The sequence below is a fragment of the Strigops habroptila genome, chromosome 5 (genome assembly GCF_004027225.2).
Source record: "Strigops habroptila isolate Jane chromosome 5, bStrHab1.2.pri, whole genome shotgun sequence".
NCBI lineage: Eukaryota > Metazoa > Chordata > Aves > Psittaciformes > Psittacidae > Strigops > Strigops habroptila.
In genome coordinates, this window is record NC_044281.2 from 900,658 (window position 1) to 920,438 (window position 19,781).

General features: G+C 37.8%; 1 protein-coding gene across 9 annotated transcripts in view; it reads left to right on the forward strand.

Moving 5' to 3' along the window:
• NCKAP1 (NCK associated protein 1) overlaps positions 1-18,036 on the forward strand; it is a 61,815-nt gene extending 43,779 nt beyond the window's left edge. For 8 of the 9 annotated variants that reach the window (XM_030485718.1, XM_030485716.1, XM_030485721.1 and 5 more), the window contains 8 exons: positions 3,430-3,523; positions 4,252-4,334; positions 4,797-4,877; positions 8,368-8,461; positions 10,070-10,186; positions 13,592-13,701; positions 16,064-16,153; positions 16,745-18,036. In XM_030485718.1, the coding sequence (XP_030341578.1) occupies positions 3,430-3,523; positions 4,252-4,334; positions 4,797-4,877; positions 8,368-8,461; positions 10,070-10,186; positions 13,592-13,701; positions 16,064-16,153; positions 16,745-16,861 (786 nt within the window). In that variant the 3' untranslated portion in view covers positions 16,862-18,036. The remainder of the gene's footprint in view (positions 1-3,429; positions 3,524-4,251; positions 4,335-4,796; positions 4,878-8,367; positions 8,462-10,069; positions 10,187-13,591; positions 13,702-16,063; positions 16,154-16,744) is intronic. The other variant, XR_003991384.1, reaches the window with a different exon arrangement.
• Positions 18,037-19,781: the final 1,745 nt, after the last annotated feature.

The following is a 19,781-nucleotide window of genomic DNA, read 5'->3' on the forward strand; positions in this document are numbered from 1 at the left end:
CTGCTCTGAGGTCTCCACGCAGCTTCTCTTCTCCAGGCTGAACAGCCCCAACTTTCTCAGCCTGTCTTCATGCAGGAGGTGCTCCAGCCCCTGATCATCCTTGTGGCCTCCTGTGGACTTGCTCCAACAGCTCCATGTCCTTCTCATGTTGGGGACAACCAGAACTGTACACAATACTCCAAGTAAGGTCTCACAAGAGCCCAGTAGAGGGGCAGGATCCTCTCCTTCGACCTGCTGGTCACGCTGCTTTTGATGCAGCCCAGGATATGGTTGGCTTTCTGGGCTGTGAGCGCACACTGCCGGCTCATGTTCAGTTCAGAGTACTTAAGAGATCCAGTGAACCTTCATTTTTTTTCAACAACAATTCATTATTACTAGCATACTGGGCCTTTAAAAGCGTGTGGTTTTAATACATCCCATTTTATAGTTTCAAAGATCTTGTTTTCTCTGTAAACATTGTGAATTTCAGTGCTGCTGAGTTGCTAGGATGTAGGATGCCCTAAAAGATTTGAAGCCTTTATTCAGTGTCACAGGTCAAAGAAGGGGGCTGCTCGTATTTTCCAAGCTGCTGCAGAAGAGCATGCAGATACCCTGACCTGAATGACCAGCCAGTCAGGGCAGTTGATTCCAGTCCAATTTTTGAGTTTCAGGATAAGACTTTCCAGGTGACAGCACTGATTTTACAGTTAAATTCTGTAACTCCTGGTCATGCATAAAGTGATATCTGTCACATTTCAAGTAGAACACAAAGCCATTGGGTAGCTGTGTGTTGGCTGCTGCTGTGTTTCATAGAGTAACAGAATGGTTTGGGCTGAAGGGACCTTAAAGCTCACCCAGTTCCAACCCCTGCCACGGGCAGGGACACCTTCCACTAGAGCAGGTTGCTCCAAGCCCCTGTGTCCAACCTGGCCTTGAACACTGCCAGGGATGGGGCAGCCACAGCTTCTCTGGGAAAAGTCTGTGCCAGCGCCTCAGCACCCTCACAGGGAAGAGCTTCTTCCTTACATCTAACCTAAATCTCCCCTGTTTACTTCTGAAGGCAAGTGTTTGTCCACTCCCTGTGGAGTTATCATACATCCTCAAAACCAGCACGACTGATACTGTAGATACATTATTTTTTTTAAAAGTAACTTTAAATATTCTTTGGGATTTTTTTTTTCCTGATGCTGCTATAAGGATAAGCAGAACATAATGTAGATCCCCATGCACATGACCACATATTTGGAGAGAAAAAAATTAATAAAATGTTCATCTCTTTAGCTGAAATGCAGTTGGCTTAGCAAGAGAGCTCTGAGAAACATCTGTGTTTGGGAGAGGGAAGCAACAAAAGGATAGAGTAGGGAATTTATTAAGAGTAAGGTTCAACATGCTTGCTTTGCTTCCTGCCGTGGGACCAGGTGTTAGTTTTATTTCTGAAGTTTAAGACTGGGGCAAGGAGGGGAAGTTTGCTTCATTAAAGTAACTATTTTTTGTAAAGCTGAAAGCTTGACTCAATAACAATGTGCGTGGGCTATTGCCTTCAGTCTTGCATTCTGGAGAGCTTTGTGGGATTTAAATTAAATGTCACACATCTGCCAAGTTCTGATACAGCAGTTGGTTTGAAATTGCCCATCTTTATTTCAGTGCACACCAGTCTCACTTTGGCTTTCAGCGTAGAAGTACATCTTGTGTGTCTGTGTGCGTGCACATGTTCTTGGAGGTGGTTAGTTTGCTACATCTTGTATAGCTTACTTCTCTCCTTGCTTCTCCCTGAAGACAAGAAAGATGAAAGTGGGAAGACTGGGTGGATTATGGGTACATTTGAGCATATGGAAATAGCATGACCGTGAATACAATGAATTTGAGAGTCTGTGCTGTTGGACAGATTTGATTTGCACAGTCCGTTTGACTGGGAGGTGGGGTAAACATAGACCACCACTACTTTCATAGCAGCATTATAATTAAAGTTGCATTGGTTTTTACTCTTCGTGTAGTCATAGGAATATTTAATCTGAAATTAATTTCCCTGCTTGCCAGTTGCCCTGTTTTGCCCTGTTTTCAGTGTGGGTTGATGTGAAGTAAAATAAAACTATTAGAGCAGGTAGAACTAGCACAGGTCAGACGTTCTAGGATCCTTAGCAGTAGGTTCACACAGGTATGTCTTCTATTAGATTTTTCTATGATACATCTTAAGTTATGTTCCATGCTTATAGTGGCCTACATATTTGATGTACAGTAGATTTTTCCTGATCCCTCCTCATTGCTCCCTTTGTGCTGCTTGGTAATTAAGATGTATGGGAATGCATCTACTTAATAATCACTTTGGAAGATCCCTTCCAATCCAGAATATCTTGTTTTCCTCCTCCATCTTTCAGTTCTTTTCTGCCTTGATACTGTTTAGTATACAAAGCACTAAATTAAATGAAAGAAAACACTTCATGTAATGTTCAGAAGCACACAAGATGCCTACGTTTACTTGACCACTGGTTCCCCTCTACCTAAACAGAGGTAATGTTTTCTATTTCTGAAATAGAATACTTTGCATTCAAACTCAAAAATATTTTTTGTAAGAATAAAGTACTATTTCTTGCTTCAAGAGAGTTTAAAAATACTACTTGGCACAACATAAGTTCCTCAGCTAGCAAGAAACCCGTTTTGGATCTGACATTTTATATATGTGATTATGCAATCTCTGTAATTTAAATTTAAATCTGATACATATTTGGAGAATGATCTCAAGAAAGTTATTACATTTACCCCAAGTGTCATGAATGAGAGCAGTTACAAATTGGAAACAGACATGTGTTTTCTTTTGGTCAAACTGACATGAAAAATACTGCACTTGAGTTTAACTGTTTCAGGCTAAGGTGTTGGAACTCAAATGAATGTTTTTGGTTTTAATTTACATTACAGTGGAAGAAAATTTCAAGTAAACTGCACCAAGATGTAATAATCTGACTCTTACACTCTTAATGCCATTTTTCAACTTTCTCACCATTAAATTTCTAATCCTTACAGTGTAACTAGTGAAAACAGCAACCCAGAAGAATGGATTATTTTGTGAATCTGTATTTTTATTGATACATGTATACTTTTCTTATAAAAAGCTGAATAGCATGAGGAGATGTTGTTTCATTTTGCTGAACTTCATTCCCTTGCTTTAAGAAGTTCTACAACTCGTTGTAGAATATAAACACGTTTATATTCAACACGTTGTTGAATATAAAAATCATGTTCCAAAGGGTATCAAATCCGCTGCGTTTTGATTCAGAGCATGCTTTTGTGTTGAGTGGTGCCTGGCGATAATACTGATATTGTAGTCCCATTAGAAAACATCTGTATTCCATGAGTTTAGTTGTCTCTGTGCCAGAGTGAAATATCCTACACCATGCCTTTATCCTTTTAACGTGCTGAAATGTATAGCTGACCTGAATCCTTTCTTCTTTTTAGAAACTTGTGGTGGAGAATGTTGAAGTTCTCACACAAATGAGGACCAGCTTTGACAAGCCAGACCAGATGGCAGCACTCTTTAAAAGATTATCATGTGGGTAACTAGCAAGGTCCTAATAAAGATACAGAATTGGGGTTTTATCTTGCTCTTTGTAAGGAAAATGAGAAAAATTAATTTCTCTCTATCAGGTGTACAAAAGCAGCAAAATTTATGTGAGCTCATATAAACCAGTGCATCTTTTCAAAATTTTCTAGTCTTCTCATATACAGACGAAATGAGATTTAGTGTTAATTAGTGCACGGGCACTATAGTAGTGATGAGCTTTGAGCATCTTTTCAGGGATGATAACATGTAACAGCAGTAATCTGCAAACCAGGTGCATGGTTGTAGGAAACAAATACACAACACAGGCTTTTTTGACAGAGGTTTCTGTTTTGATTGCAACTCTGTGTAAATTATTGTATTCTTTTGAAGGGTTTTAACGGGTGATTAACATAAATATTTTAAATGAAAATAATTATTGTAGACATTTTTGGCCTCAAGAAAACACAGAACTAATGTTAGCATCCAATATTTTCAGCTGTGTGTAAGGAGGCTCATTCCGGTAAGTGGTTAACAGTGGTCTTCTGAAAATCTCATTGTCAACTCCGGTATAAAAACCTGCTTGAGCACTATTTATTTTGGCTCTTTTAAGGAATGCCATTGTTTCAGTACCTTTCCTTTTTCAGTATTTTGGTGAATGTTTTCTTTCTCTTTTTTGAAGACTTGAGCTTGTAAAGATCAACATGTTCTTGGTCACTGTTGTTCTCCTTTCTCTTCAGCTGTTGACAGTGTTCTGAAGAGAATGACGATTATTGGTGTTATCTTGTCATTTCGGTCCTTGGCGCAGGAAGCACTTAGAGATGTAAGAAATAACTGAATATGTTCTGAATAAGTTTCTTTGGGTTTAGTGGAATTATAGGGTATTTGAAGCTTCACTATTTAGGAATTCTACTTAAAAGGTTGGTATGTGGGTAAAATGGCAATGCTCAGTCATAACTGAACTCTAAACTGGAAGTTGGGGATGGGAGAATATTTTTTGAGTAGTGTTCAGAGAAATGCTACATTAAAACATACGGGCTTTAGTTTGAGCATGCCTCAGTGTTTTCTGTGTTTAGTACCTTTCAAAAGCTTTCATTTCCTTTTGTTTGCAAACATCTTGATTTTGTGTTTATTAGGCTTTAATGTCTTAAATCTAAAACCAAATTAATGTGTAAAATAAAAACTCATTTAAAAAACTCTAGTCCAGTAAAATAATGGTAGTGTCTAATTGATCATTAACATGGGAAGTATTTTTTCTCATTTTGTATGTGTTTGTCTCTCTTAGGTCTTATCATACCATATTCCTTTCCTTGTAAGTTCCATTGAAGACTTTAAAGATCACATTCCAAGAGAGACTGACATGAAGGTAATGTTTGGCCTGGAGGGTGATGGAGTAATTTTTGGAGCTTACTGAAAATATGTGAGGGGCAAGACTTTCATGCTTAGTGTGAAAAATCCAGAAACAAAGAACACCCTTTTGTTCCAAAACGCTAAGTAGTCTTGCATCTGCAGCCTCCTACTGTTCTGGGGAATAAAACCCAACAAATAAGTGATAGGGTAAGCACGAGGCTCTGTCTGCTTGTGATCACATTTGAAAACTTTGATGGGAAGAATTAAGGACAGAATTTATTATGACTAAGTGATAAAGAGAACAACACTGAGCTGCTTCCTACTGTGAGCAGCATAACTGGTAAAACTAGATGTTTCAAGGACTCTGTGGTTGGAGCTCTGTGCATGTAATAGCTGCAAGTCTGATTTTGACATTAAATTAAAAATTTGTGTGAACTCACTGTTTGAAATGTTTGGAAAAAAAGTTAGCAGCCTAAATCAGGTGCCTTGCTTCTGAAAGGTAGCATGTTTCCATCCAGAAACCCTTGTCAGTACATCACGTGGCTTTTGGTATGCATGGTACCTGCAACCTAGCTGATGTTTAATCTCTTATTGCAGCTTAGGGCTTATGAACATTTGCAAGCTTCTTAATGGTATCATGGCAGTTTGATTTGCAGAAAATGGGTAGTGGGATATACATTGTGCAACTCTTGATTAACTTCTACAGAAACAAGTTTTAGAAGTCTACTCTTGAACAAAGCATGGGTTTCGAGGTACAGAATATCTTGTTATTCCTGAAGTTCATGTGTTGCCGTTTTACTCTTGAGGAAAGAAACTGCAATTCTGTTGGGTATGAAGATTCACTAAATAGAAAACATCTTTCCTCTTTTTAAAAGTTCAAGTCCATTATTGCAGGCCTTATGATTTCAGTAGAGGGTTTGGCAGTCTGTCCGAAAATGAGTCGGAGGTTGCATGAAGAATAAAAGTTACTGAAACTTCATGTGTGCTATTTCATTCCAAAATATTATCGTGTGCTCTTTGAAACTCGCAATGCCAATAAATCAGCCATAAATGTCCCAGGAAAGATTGAAATTCATATAACAGTAGAGGAATTCTGTGGAAATGCAGTGGAAGATTAAAGGATACTGGCTCATGATAAAAATTGTATCAAAATTATGTAAGTTCCTTTCCACTTGTCAAGCCCTTCTGTAATTTTCACCTTTAGTTACAGGGAAAATCACTGATCACCAAAGCATCATGTTCCATTATTGAACTTGAGGAATCAGCATGCAAAAGAAATGAGAAGGGAAATTCACTGCTTGCTTTGCTTGATCTTTTTAGAAAGACCTCCACACTTCCTACTAGACACCCTCTGGTATCAAAGGAGTGCTGAAAGATATGGTGGGATAAAGGCTGCAACAGTAATCATTGAAGGCAGTATTTTACCATTGATATTTTTAAGCTGATGGTAACTGATCACTTGAAACATCTCAGTGGATCTCTAAAGACACCACTGAACTCATTTGTGTCAGCAGATAAGAGAAAGCATAGCACTTGCTGCTTCTCTTGTGAAAGTCACTGGAATAATTGGATGGCAAAAAAAGCTATCTAATTCTAAATGAAACCATGCTGAGTACTGTTCTCTGCCTCGTAGCACCACCTAGTTGCCTCTGCTTCATGTAATATCTGGCTGTTGGCCTTCTCCAGGTCTGCTGTAGTTCTGCTGTAGTTTCTAAATATGCCTATTTTGTGTGTGTGTGTTTCATAGTTCTAAGTGTCTGAAAGAAATAAGTGCTGCGGTGCAGTCCACCAGGCTGGTGTTCACATGATACCGACCATAGATGTCATGTCTCGTGGTGTGATGTGATATGCCTATAGGCTTGTTTGAGAGTACATCGCTTGCTGGATAACATTGGAGGACTGTGCATGGAGAAGGAGGCAAACCTGTGTATTCTTGTCCATGATGCCTGCTGGGAATACTGGGAACTCTGACATGTGCTACCCAGCCACTCTGCCCGAGCTTTGTCTTGAAAACATCCTGTTGGAAGGGCCGGAACTCTGCTATGAGCCTGCTAACAATTAAGCCCTGTGGACAATCAGCAGCTCATTGAGCTTTCTTCTGGCCTTGTCTCATACAGCAGTACAATTGTAGGCAACAAAAGCTGCTTTTGGGACAATAATTCAGGGTTGGGGTTTTTTTCCCCTTAAATGAAAGCATTTCAACAGACAGATCTTTACAAGGCTTTGTGCAACTCATTGGGATAATTGCCCAATTGGGCATATTTTAGGACTTAATGACAGTAATTTCCTATGTACTGAATTTACCAAGCAGAGCATAAATAGCTTTAAAGCTGTTGATGGAATAAATACTTGTTATGAAATGTTATTCTTATTTTAGTGTCCCTGAAACTTACGATTTGGGGTGACTGGTGAAATGGGGGTTTCTTCTCCTTTTATTTAGTTGGGTTTTTTTAAGATTAAATTGTTGAGATGTCTACACAGGCTTTTAGAAACAGGCTTGCAATTGTTCCACTGTTGCTCCTTAACCAGTTTGTTGTGAATTAGCTCCTGTCCAGGTGCTCTGTAATTCTTTTAATGCAGAGTCTACTATACCCAGGCTAATATTATATGCCCTGCTGATGCATACCATTTATTAAACAATACTGTGTGCTTTTCATATCAGAACTTGCCCTTGGGTAGCGGCTGGAGCACACAGATAAGGTTAGTCTGCACAATATCCCCTATGTGCAGCTGACCAAGCTATATGTGAGGATTTATGGGCAAAGTGTAACATGTTTCAAATATAAGACACGTTGCTAACGTTTCCTGTAGTCTTTTGTAATTGGTGTAAAGCTGCTTTTTCAGAGATTCTGCTGAACTACAGCTTCAGATACATTGTCCAAGATGTAAACTGGGAAAAGAGAACTGCGTGGAACATTTGTTAACAGCAATAAAAGATACAGCCTGGGATGGGCTGGAAAATGGGATACATTTCAAGATGTTAGGGCCACTTAGAGTTTAATTCTTGGCACTTGGAATCCCTGGACACTGAATCTGTATGAAATTTGAATATTGTAAGATTTCTTTTCCGCCTCACTATTTCACCAGATTGACTTATGGCTTTTGTCTAAAAATATTGTATTTGCAGATGTTAGCTGATACTTTAGATCTAGTAGAGAAAATCTGTTCATTTCTTTTGAACAGTAAAGAAAGATGTAGAAACGGCTGATTCAAAGTCAGGATGTTTGCTTTGGAGGTAATGTAGAAAATTATACAAGCTTTGTTTGGCTTGACAAAAAGAAATTCTAATACAGTCACAAAGTCCTGACCCAGCTGTTCAGTGTAGCTTAGAAACAACCAAAATCTAGAGTCTCTTTACCTTGTTTTAGCTAAGTCTCTGCAATTCCTCAGTGCCTCAAACTCTTAACATGAATGTTTTAAACTTGACAGCAAAACTGCTTCATCACGCTTACACAGAAGCGTTCAGTGTTGTCGGTTTTTGTACTTACCTTTCTTCTGGTCCTCAGGTGGCAATGAATGTATATGAACTGTCATCAGCTGCTGGATTGCCTTGTGAGATTGATCCTGCCTTGGTTGTAGCACTGTCTTCCCAAAAATCAGGTAAGAAGTTCCAAATTAAAAGACGTAAGTGTTAAAATAGAGGGAGGAAAAAAAAAATATAAATGCACTAAGGCACAGAAAAGTTTCAGATGCTGGGAGGAGACCTGTATCTTGAGTCCTTCGTATTCCTTTAGACTTCATAAATGGCAGAAGAACATGATTTGTGCCTGCTGCCTACTGATGTGTTAGCTTGAGGATCTTCTCAACCACATCCAAATTAACCTCTAATACCTAGAAAAGTATAATGGGTAGATGTTGAAGTTGTTTAATAGCTAATGGTGGAAACTGCTGTAATCTATGGACAATGAAAATAGGACACTATTGTGAACAGTTATAGACATGATCAGGTCTGTTGTATAGATGTGTAACAGATCTGTGTCAGTTAAGTAGGTATTGGGAGCTGAAATGCCAGTGGGCTGCTCTTCATGAACTTCGCAGCACTGTGTTATACAAGTGTTAACATGGAGCTGACAAGGGGAAACATGGTAAAATAAACATGTTAATGTTCTAACATGCATAGTGCTTCCTCTCACTTGCTTTAAAACACCACTGTCTAAACTTTTCAGTTTTGTTTACTCTGGCAGGTTTGAAGGCATGAATTAAGACTCTTAAGTGCTCTTTGACAGTCTTCAGCTTTTTTTTTCCTTACTGAGCACTTTATTGCTTTTTTTTTTCCCCACTGTGTGTAGTGGAGAGTTATTATCAGATCATGAATGTTTTAAATGCAAAGTTGTTTTTTCTTGCTTTTTTCTTGTTCTTTCGGGAGCGGAAAATATAGCTAATTCCAAGGGGCGTTTTAATATTCAAACTTCAATGTCAAGCACAATTTCTTTGTGTATCTCAAAAAAAAAAAAAAAGTATATTATTGTATTTTATATACATTAAATGTATAAGAAGGTGTATCTTTGTAAGGTAACTAGAATCTGAAATGGCATTTAAAATAGATTATTTTCATTGTGGTTTAGCTGTGAAATGTTTAAGCTGGGTGAACAAGATGGAATTTCTGAAGATGGAAAATGTATATTTTCATGATAGGTTACGATCTCATATTTTGATTCTTGCCTTCGCAGTTTGAGGTATTTGGTTTTTAGTAATTCAGTTTCCACAGGTAAGAGTACTGTATTTCACCAACTGTTGACTTTTTCTTAAAGTAATCTTACACTAATGCATGGTGATGCTGCTGTTCTTGGGAAAGGTTTTAGTGTGAATTGAGGTGAGTGTACATCACCTTCTGCTCACTTACCGAAGAGAGAATGCTAGAGTAATGCTCACCTCAAAGCAGCAACTGGATTTACACCAGCATGAAAAAATACCATTCTGCTCAGCATATTAAAATCCTAGTAACTAAATAGTTAGAAGTAATAGGGTGGCAGCGGCATGCCTTCATTCTTGTAGATAACAAACTGGACATTTTGAAGGTCCACCCTGTGTCTTTTGGCAAGACTGACATAATATTCTTCCTTTTGCAATACAAACACTGAGTTTGTTGTTCTGGGGTTGAAATTTCAGTTTGCTCAAACTTTTTACATTCTGAACTTCCTGCAGTTGAAAGGAAGTACTGCGAGATTACTTTTTTAATTAAAGAGCTTTATTATTTCTGTTTTTTAGAAAACATTAGTCCAGAAGAAGAATATAAGATTGCTTGCCTTCTCATGGTCTTCGTGGCGGTCTCCTTGCCGACTTTGGCTAGTAATGTGATGTCTCAGTATAGCCCTGCCATTGAAGGTAATGTGGAGTGGGCTACATATTTGCTGTGAATGCTTTCTTCATAATAGTCCTGGTAGTTTCTTGAATACATTTTCTTTAAATATTTGTTTACGTTTTGTAGTGAATAAAATTTAACAACCAGTTACATTAGCCCTAATCCAGGAAAGTTCTTCAGAAAGTTACTTTAAAAAGCGTTTACCCAACTCTTGTTTAAGGTAACTTTATATGAAAAAGGAGTCTTCTACTTGAAATTATAAGCACAGTCCAAAAACTGTAGGGGGCAGTCTCATTCTAGTGTGTGGAATTGGTAGAGCATACATTCTACATTAATTAGTGTGAGACTTACTATGTAATATAGATGTTTTAGTAATCTTTACATTGGCTTTGGGCCAGTCATACAAGGTGTCTTTTCTATATTTAATATGCTGTTCATATTACTAAGCAGAAAGTTTTAAAAACAGAATCTGGAAGGTGAAAGCTGTATATAACAGAATTATATCCTAAGAGTAGGTCAATTTCCTTATTTAAAATAAAATCTTTGCCTCAAGGAAATTCTTTGCATGTAATCCACAACAAAAAGTTCTCTTTCAGACAAAATTAAGTTGAAAAAAATGACTGACAAAGCTGTTCCAACACATACAAAAGTCACCTTTCAGATGTCCAAGCTATTTTCTTTGTGATGTGTATCATGGCTTGCATAAAAGACCATGTTTATTCTGCATCCATTTACTGGGTACGGCATGTTTTTTCTACTACTTTTTTTTTTTCTTCAAGTTGCATTATTTTTAATCCAATCAAAATTTAATTCTCAAAGAATGTCTGAACTCCTGAAAATTTAAAGTACCAGAACTTTTGAAAGCTGCCTGTATCACTCTGTAATATGCAAAACATATTTTTTGAGAGACCCAAAATTGTTGTCTTAAATGGGGTTAATTGTATTCTTCACTTTTGAGAGATTAGGGATCTATTAACTCCAAATGAACTTGGTTTAAGACTGTATCTCTTAAATATTACTACTTCGTAGTTTTGTAAACTAAATACCCTGGAAGTGCTTTGTGGCACCAGTTTCTCCTTCAAAAGCATCTTACCTCCTGTAGAGACTCAAAATTGGCCAGGGGGACAGTACTAAAGGTTTTTAACAATGATTAGATTTTTCACATTCAGCCCTCTGCACCTCACATGAGTGAGGTTCTCCAGCAGGTAAGGACTCATGCAGGCTCATCTTCTTCAAACTCCCCTCTCTTCCAAAGACCCTCTTGGTCCTCAGGTTCTTAGCAGGCTGAAACAACAGATAATTCCTATCTTCTGTCTGTTTTGTATCATGTATCTTAAATATTCCAGTTTCTGTGATTTTTATTTACATTCAGTAATTGAACAAGAAGTCAGGTAAAGCCTTGTTTTCAAGTGGGTTCTTAAGTACAGTTAATAAGATCTCATAAAACTGTGACTGGAGAGAAGTAACATCTAGAACTCAATTAAGCCTGTGTGTTACAAGTTGCTACTGGTTTTATGACATGTGGCCTCTGTGTTATGGAATTCTTTCCTGAGTGGGCTCTTTTGTATTGAGAGGAAAGAGTCTGGCAAAAGGAATACATAAAATCTGTTCACTCTACAAAAATAGCTGAACAAACAGAATAGACCTTGTCAGTCCTGCCTGCCTTGCATAATACTACTTTTTCTTGTGTTCTGCCCTTATTGTAGAACACCTGGCTTTAGACATTTAATATAGATGCTGTTTCCAGAATGAGAACTTCATAAATGCTGCTTTTATGAAGTAAATTCCCTGGAGAAATCCTGAATTTATCCATGAACAAGTCACAGATTTGAAGGAGTTTCAGCTTTCTAATCTGGCAAGGCATACCTCCCAAATACAAACAGTTCTTGGACAGCTTCAGCAACGTCTGTGTTCTCTCTGCCTACTTCAGGATCAAGCCTGTTTCTTCTACTAACTCCAGATAAAGGCTCAGACTCTTTTTTCCCTGTAAGAAATCTGAACTGCTAGTCAAATGTCAGGCTAGAGGACTAATTTGTTGTCTAGAGGCTAGAATAGAACACTCGTCTGCAAGAGACATAGCCTTTTCTAAATACTTGAAACCTGTTGGAAGACAACAGTTCCTCAGCTGAATTCCCTTGCTGATGCTTTTTCTACAGTCTGAGACATAAAAATGAAGTCACTTAAAAAAATCCAGCCACTTCAAAAACAAATACAAATTTAAATCAGCAGAACTAAACACAGCAGATGTTCTTGACTAATGTAGAAAGAAAGGGATTCTTTGATTCTTTTTTGGACTAGCATATTCATGCAGCAATATTTAATTAAAAATAGGAGATGGAGTAGGACTATCAACTGGGGGGGACAAGGGGGACTGCTGGTGGAGATCCGCAGGGATCTTCATTGGGACCTACTAGTTAGCATATTCATAGGCAGCCAGAACAGGGGCTGAACAGTGAGGTGAGAAAATTTTGGTATCGTATACAGTTATTGAGGGTATTAGAGGAGTGAAGAGCTGCAGGTAGATATTATGGTGCTGACTAAATTGGGCAATAAAATGACAGACAATTAGTTTTCAGTAACAGTAGTGATCATTTTTCATGTTTGGAGTGATGGGGTCTAGCTGACCTCGCTTACTCAAGTGGGATTTTGGAGTTATGATAAATGAATGAAAAATAGTTCAGTGCTCAGCAGTGGTCAAAAAGAACTGGTAAGAACTGACAGTGTTTGTGTGCTTGAATACTTGTTAGCTCCTTCAGAGACCACCTCCTTTCCATATGCTAGCACTATCCCAAGACACTTGCCCAGGTGTTTATTAATTTTGTTTTAAAGTGGTAAACTTGACTGACTTTGCCTGGAAGAGATACCAGGCTTACTGAGGAGCAGTTGTTCTGCTCTCTTTGAAAACTGGTATCATTTAATCATCTTCCAGGCCTCTGAAGCCTGGGTGAATTTTAGGCAAGATGTTATGTATGGCAATGAGCAATTCAACAATTTTGTTCTTCAGCTCCTTTAGGTGCCTTGGGTGAATGCTGTCTGGGCACCATGACATGTTCATCTACACAGAGGGGAGAAAAATAGCCAATTAGCCAGTTAGCACGTGGCTTTTTAGCCTGGTCAAGTGGTAATACTCTCAAGTTTTGTAGAAAACAAATAAACTTCCTAGATACTATTTATCCTAATTTCTAAAAACCACAGGGATCTTTGTCAGGTTGTTGTGACCATAACAGCGTTTAGAAGGGAGATCTGTACTTCTGGTGGCTTTCCTGTTGCCAAGTTCAGTGTGAAAGAGTACTCTGCTCCCGTTGTGTGAGATGCTAAACATTTATCTTCTATTGTGACAAGTTTATTTACTTTTTGGTGATATTTTCCAAAGCATACTGTTATTTTCAAGCATGATGCTGAGGTAATTTGTATATGTTTTTGTTCAGGGCATTGCAACAACATTCATTGCTTGGCAAAAGCTATCAACCAGATTGCTGCAGCTTTATTTACCATCCACAAGGGAAGCATTGAAGACCGTCTGAAAGAATTTTTGGCCGTATGTATAACTTTATTTCTAGAGCTACTTTCTCCAAAAAGAGGGGAACAAACTCTCACCCCCTAATGCCCTTCAATCCATACATAATCTGTCATGAAATTATCCATGTGTTTGTCATGGCAAATGTTAGCTTTACAGTGGCAATCAGCCACGAGTAATCTTCATCACAAAGGCATACTATAAAGATTTAGATTAGCATGAATGACAATTAACCAGCATTTACTCCAATAACAGTACTGCTTTATAATGTTTGTCATGTTACTTAGTTTCCTGTTGTTATAGGTGGCAGAGAAACTAAAGTTATTGTATAATAAAGTGTTGATTTTGATTAGGAGAAAATCAGGTGTGGGTAAGTTTTTGGTCTAGCAATAGGGTAAAATTCATACCTTGCAAGAAGAGTATCTGTTTTGACTTCAGGAAGTATTCAAAATTCAGGTAGAAAATGTAATGCTAATTTAGGATGCAGTGCAAGTTATTTCATATAAATCTGGGTGTGGTGCATGAGTTAGAAGCATATTATTAATACAGGTCTATAAGTAGATTAAATTGAGTAGCAGTCCTTTAGCAGTAGTCAGCTGCATGTGATGTTGGAAGGTAACAGCAGCAAATCAGTACAAGTGTCATAATTTTTATTGGTTTTTTAGTATAATCTTTAGTATTTTAGCACATACCATCTCTTACATTATGTGGCCCTAGACTGGAAAAAGAAATGTGTGATGCATATAAAATCAAGATTCTGTCTAGCAGACTTTTTTCTATAATAGGTTGGACTCTTTAGTTTACTTTTTCAAGGAAGGTAACTCCAGAGTGGCTCTTGAGTTGTACCTTTTGACATCTCTGCCCTTCTGAAACAGTAACTCTCTGACAGCAGGATGTTACGGGGATACTTGAGAAGAGGAATTTGTATGCTTCAGAGTAGGTTAAAAATCAAAGCTGCTGAAATCCTTAGTGATGCTTAGAAAAAAATCAAAACCCTTTAGGTGGTGGTGATGCATTTGAAATACATTTTTGTGTGCTGGTAGAGTAGAAACAGAATTTTTCAATTGGCTCTTAATTAGTCAATACTCAAAAGGACACTAAAGGCTAAAACAGCAGCTTCACTTGAATTTCTAAAAATTACTACTGATCTTGAGTGATTCTTGATTTTTGCTGTTTGGCCCTTGAAATGTGAAAAAATATCACCTCCGTCTTTATTTTAGATGCCTTACACACTTAAGAGGGTGGGATAATGGCAACTTTCTGTCCCTGGAAGTCCACAGAAAGACATTTTTCTTTTTTCCTTTTTTTTTTTCCCCCCTCCTACTTAAAAGGCTCTTTCACTTCTGGAAATTCATTGCATTTTGTAAAAAAGAAAAAAACCTTTGGCCATTGACCTTGTCTAATGCAACTGTGGGCTGTAAAAGATGAAAGAGAAATGGTTGTGTCAAGTTGCATGCATTTGACAAGTGAAGGAAACCAGTATAGTTTCATGTGATAAAAACACTTTTGGTATGAGGTTTGCATTTTTTCAGTGTTTACGAACTGGTTTCAGACCACTGCTTTTACTGCACAGACCATGACTTGATGCTTCAGATATTTTGTTAATCTTTCTTTTCTAACACCTTTTATATATCACTTACTGTTAGTCTGAAAGAAAAACGTGTGTCTCGGGAGGAAAATGTACTGCAGGAGATGATCTGCTTTTCTGTCAAAGTTAATTAAATATAGAAAAAACCTTACATCTGCAAATGACCTATTTTACCGTATTCTGTCACCCTGAGCTTGTAAATACCTAAGTACGTGTTAGAAGTTTCTAGGGTATCTTCTAAAACTAGTATTTGTAGAGTTGCTCACGGTCTGATAAAATACTATTAATTTACATTTAGGATGACATTTCTTCAATTGAAAATACAGCTTAGGAAGTAGAACTCCACTGTTTCTTCTCTTGCAAAATGAGTTTAACTTCAAACAGTTAAAACTTCAATCTCTTCAAACCTTATGAAAATGCAGTAAGTTTACCTGCGTATTGGGAAGGACAGAGGAAGTGAGATCTTGGTTGTATGGGAGTTCTGTCATTGATTTTGGCAGACTTTGTAATGCTCAACCAATGATTACAATGAAAAGTTCTTCACAATAAATTCTGTCACTTTTTCTAGTAGAATAGCACATACTTTTAATAATAGCGCTACTAGAAATAAACAAAAATGGCTCACTGAGACTAAAGCCTGGTGATGGTTCGTGTGCTCAGGATTGCTTGCTGTCCTTGGTAGCGTCCATTGGCTGGGATATTGATTTCTTTAGAAAGGTATTGTGTGTGTGTAACAGAACAGCAGAAACTGATCAATACATTGTCTTATTCCTTTGAAATACTCATTTCATGTAGCTTGCATCATCTAGTCTACTGAAGATTGGCCAGGAGACGGACAAAACTACTACGAGGAACAGGGAATCTGTTTACCTGCTACTAGACATGGTAAGTGTTTGTCTGTTTTACTTGCGTTACTAACTGAAGGAACAGGCTCTGTATTGCATCATTTAACAAGGGGGAATTGGGTGTCACCTTGGTGGTTGTAGCTCATGAACCAGTGGAAATAATTTTTTTATGTCATTCTTCCCAGCATTCTAATATCAGGAATTAATATTTTTCATTCCCCCAACACAGGCACACATTTTTACCTTTGTTGCCCAGAATATTGTATCACATTGTATTGTTCACTTACTACATACAATATTAAAATGAAATTTCACATAAAGGAAGCACTGTTCAGACTGTGTGGGAGAGAATCCTCTCTGGTCAGAGGTTTTCCTTTCAGTATTCTGTATCTTCTGGAAATGGCAGAAGTGCTATATGACTATATATGCAGGAAAGCTAGATGGCTAGCTTTGAGAAGCAGTGAGTTTGTAGCACTGTTTCTCCCCAACATTTAAACTTTGTATTATTACTTTTTGCTATGAAATATGAGTGATGTTGTGGTGCAGACCAGAAGTATCTACGTGAAATAGATTATCAGCAGCAGGCAGTGGAAGGTGTTCTGCAAAACCTTGTATTTCTGGTGTGTTTCAGATTGTGCAGGAGTCTCCATTCCTGACAATGGATCTCTTGGAGTCTTGTTTCCCTTACGTCTTGCTGAGAAATGCATACCATGCTGTCTACAAACAAAGTGTCACATCCTCTGCCTAAGGATCTACTTAGCGGAGATAAGACATAGCACGTGTCTGTGTGGCCTCAGTTTTATCTGTAAACTGTGCAGCTATTTTACTTTATGGCCTGATGAACAGTTTTGTGGATTATAAACTTTTTTCCATAAAGTTGTATTTCTGATCAGTGGTTTCTTATTATGGTTGTACTACAATATAAGCTTGGTTGATTTTAGGTTGCACATTCATGGAAAATCTCTTTTCTCACTACTTACTTTTTTTTTTTTTCTTTTTTTTTTTTTAATTTGTTTTAAACTTTAGAGCATCAGTTATGTTTAAAAGATACTACTTCTGCTATATGTTTTTTGATATTGATCATGCAAAACAAAAATTGCTTGTTTATTTCCCAGAAGAAAAATGTATTTAGTGATTATTTTAGATAGTGTAGCTTTCATCTGTGTGTAAATTATTTCATATAGGGAGAGTTATAATCTTGTACCTATTGTTCTTATTGAAAACAAATACTGGATGTGCATTTCTGTGAAGTAATTACAGCATTTCTAGCTTTATTTTGAAACATTCACCAATCTACATACTGACACTATCTAACATTACAAATGCTCTAGGACTGCTTATCCTTCCGACAGATCCTCTCCCAATACTCTTAAACAACAGCAAGTGGTGTTGTTTGTATAAAGCATAGTGGAAATTTTTTTTAAACTAACTTCTGTGGTGCCCTGTTGGCATTAACACTACCATTGTACCCTGCTGTATAATAAACATTCTTACACAGTTATCACATGTTGATAAAATGTTAGCCCTTAACCACTTTTTATATGTTTTAAATTTTTGAAATTCAAGTGTACCTTCCATAACATACAATAAACACTAGACTGTATTATCTGTAGGTGAATTATTTTTAATATAAATGTTATCCTAGTATTTTAAGCTTAAACTGTGCTGTTGTGCATTGATTTACATCTCACAGTTCATTAAATATCAATCCTTAGAGCTTTTATGTGAAGGCTTCTTTTAATCCTTCCGCTTTTGGCTTCTGCGATAGTGAATCTTGTAAAAAGTTGGAAGAAGGAATTAAAGACAATGTAAAAAGTGTCAGTTTAGTGCCATTGTCCTTTAAATCTTAATTTTGCATAATAAAGCGAGAAAAAGCATTTATACAGTACATAGTGATGCCAGTTGTACCCATAGAAATAAGTGTATTGTTAAAGTATAAAACTTGAAATAATCATAGAACAGGAGAGTGTTGCTAAAAGCGTAACATCAGGCATTCCTGAGGCAGATGTACAATAGGCCTTTTTCTATCAGCGGTGCAAATTGGCATGCAGGAGAGCATTGGCTCATTTAGCCTGAAAGCTGACCAGATGGTTGTGCTCTTTAATCCCCAGCATATAAAAGCGATGTGTTTCTCAACAGGCTCTGGACATTGTATAGAGCCCCTGTTCTTGATGCAACTTCTGTGCATGCTGGTAACTTTTTCTATTATGAAAGAGCTGTAGTGTGCTCAGTTACAATAGCTTCCTCTGTCCGGAGGAAGAAAGCACTGGAATAAAATTGTCCTAAGGAAGTAAGACAGTACATCTATATTTTTCCTAATTAATGCGTTTTATGTTACAACCATGGAATTGTTTTTAAATCGATAATTTAGTACCATAACAAGTGTGCTCCTAAAGAAGTTAGGTCAAAAGCAAGAATTGAGAGTTCTATTCTGTAATATTTATAATCTAATATGTTCAAATGTCTTAATTTTAATGAAGATTTTGATTGTAATGTAGCTTTTTGTGGAAAAATAATGCCTATTTTCAGGACTGATTCTTGAAAAACTCAACTTTAAGAAATAACCTACTTTGTGTCTTTAATCTTTGTAAGTACAAAGCAGTTGTGTTCTGTTATTGACCTCGGGGCCCTGTCAGCTTTCCGCTGTCTGAGGTGTCACTGAACTAAGCCTAGAAAATAAGTGATCTCTGACAAACAGATAACGAGTGCAGGATCTCTGCAAGAAGCTGCTTCTGACACAGATGAGATTAGTCATGAACCTTTTAGACTCAGTAGTTCCTGCGGGATCCCTGACATGATTTTTGCTGTGCTGCCTGGCACACAAATGCCTGAGATGATGCCTTTCTAACCACCCTTCCTGCAAGAACTGGGAGCAAGCTCAGCATCGAACCAGGAAATGAGGGGGGAAACTGGGGGAGAATTGTGTGGACTGCTCCATGTCTTGGTTGAGTTTTAGAAGGGGGTTTGGGTAGAGGTGGCAGGGTGTCCTTGCTTGTTCTTCCCTGTTGCATTTCTGTTGCTTCTGGTTTCAGCTGAGCTACCACAAAGCTATTTAGGGTTCAGCCCGTCAAGCGTAGTCCTCAAGTCGAACCTGTGTCCATGCACTGCACAAGCTGTAATAAGCCTTCTGAACCAACTTTGTTGGGGAAGAAGGTAGAGAAGGAATTCTCCCTCTGGAGCCAGCAACACCATGTCCACAATTTAGTAAGTTCAACAGCTGGCATGGTACATTGAGTCATCTCAGGTGGCCTTTGGTGCCGTTCCAGAAGTGTTTGTAATTCCCGGAGCATGAAGCACTGACAGCTGAGCTGGGCCCATATGGAGACACTTTGGATCAAATGTCTATCCGCGGGGGAGAGCTCTGTCTCATCCGAGAGAGAGAGAGAGCATGGAAGAAGAATGTTCTGTTGCTGCCCAGAAAGCTATTTTTATAACTTAAAAAGATGTGTGCATCAGGACAAAAGATTACCAATGGAAACGAGCTACTCTTAGAACTTTTTTGCTGTAGCTATTTGTTTTCTATATATGAAAAGGAATTGGTAACCAGACTGGCCACTTGGATTAGACTGGCTTTAATGCACTGGAGAATGGCATTCTCCCCAGAAAATGTTGACATGAGGCTGGTGATTTGAGGAAAGATAGGAGCCTTCTTCAGCAGGTCATCGTGG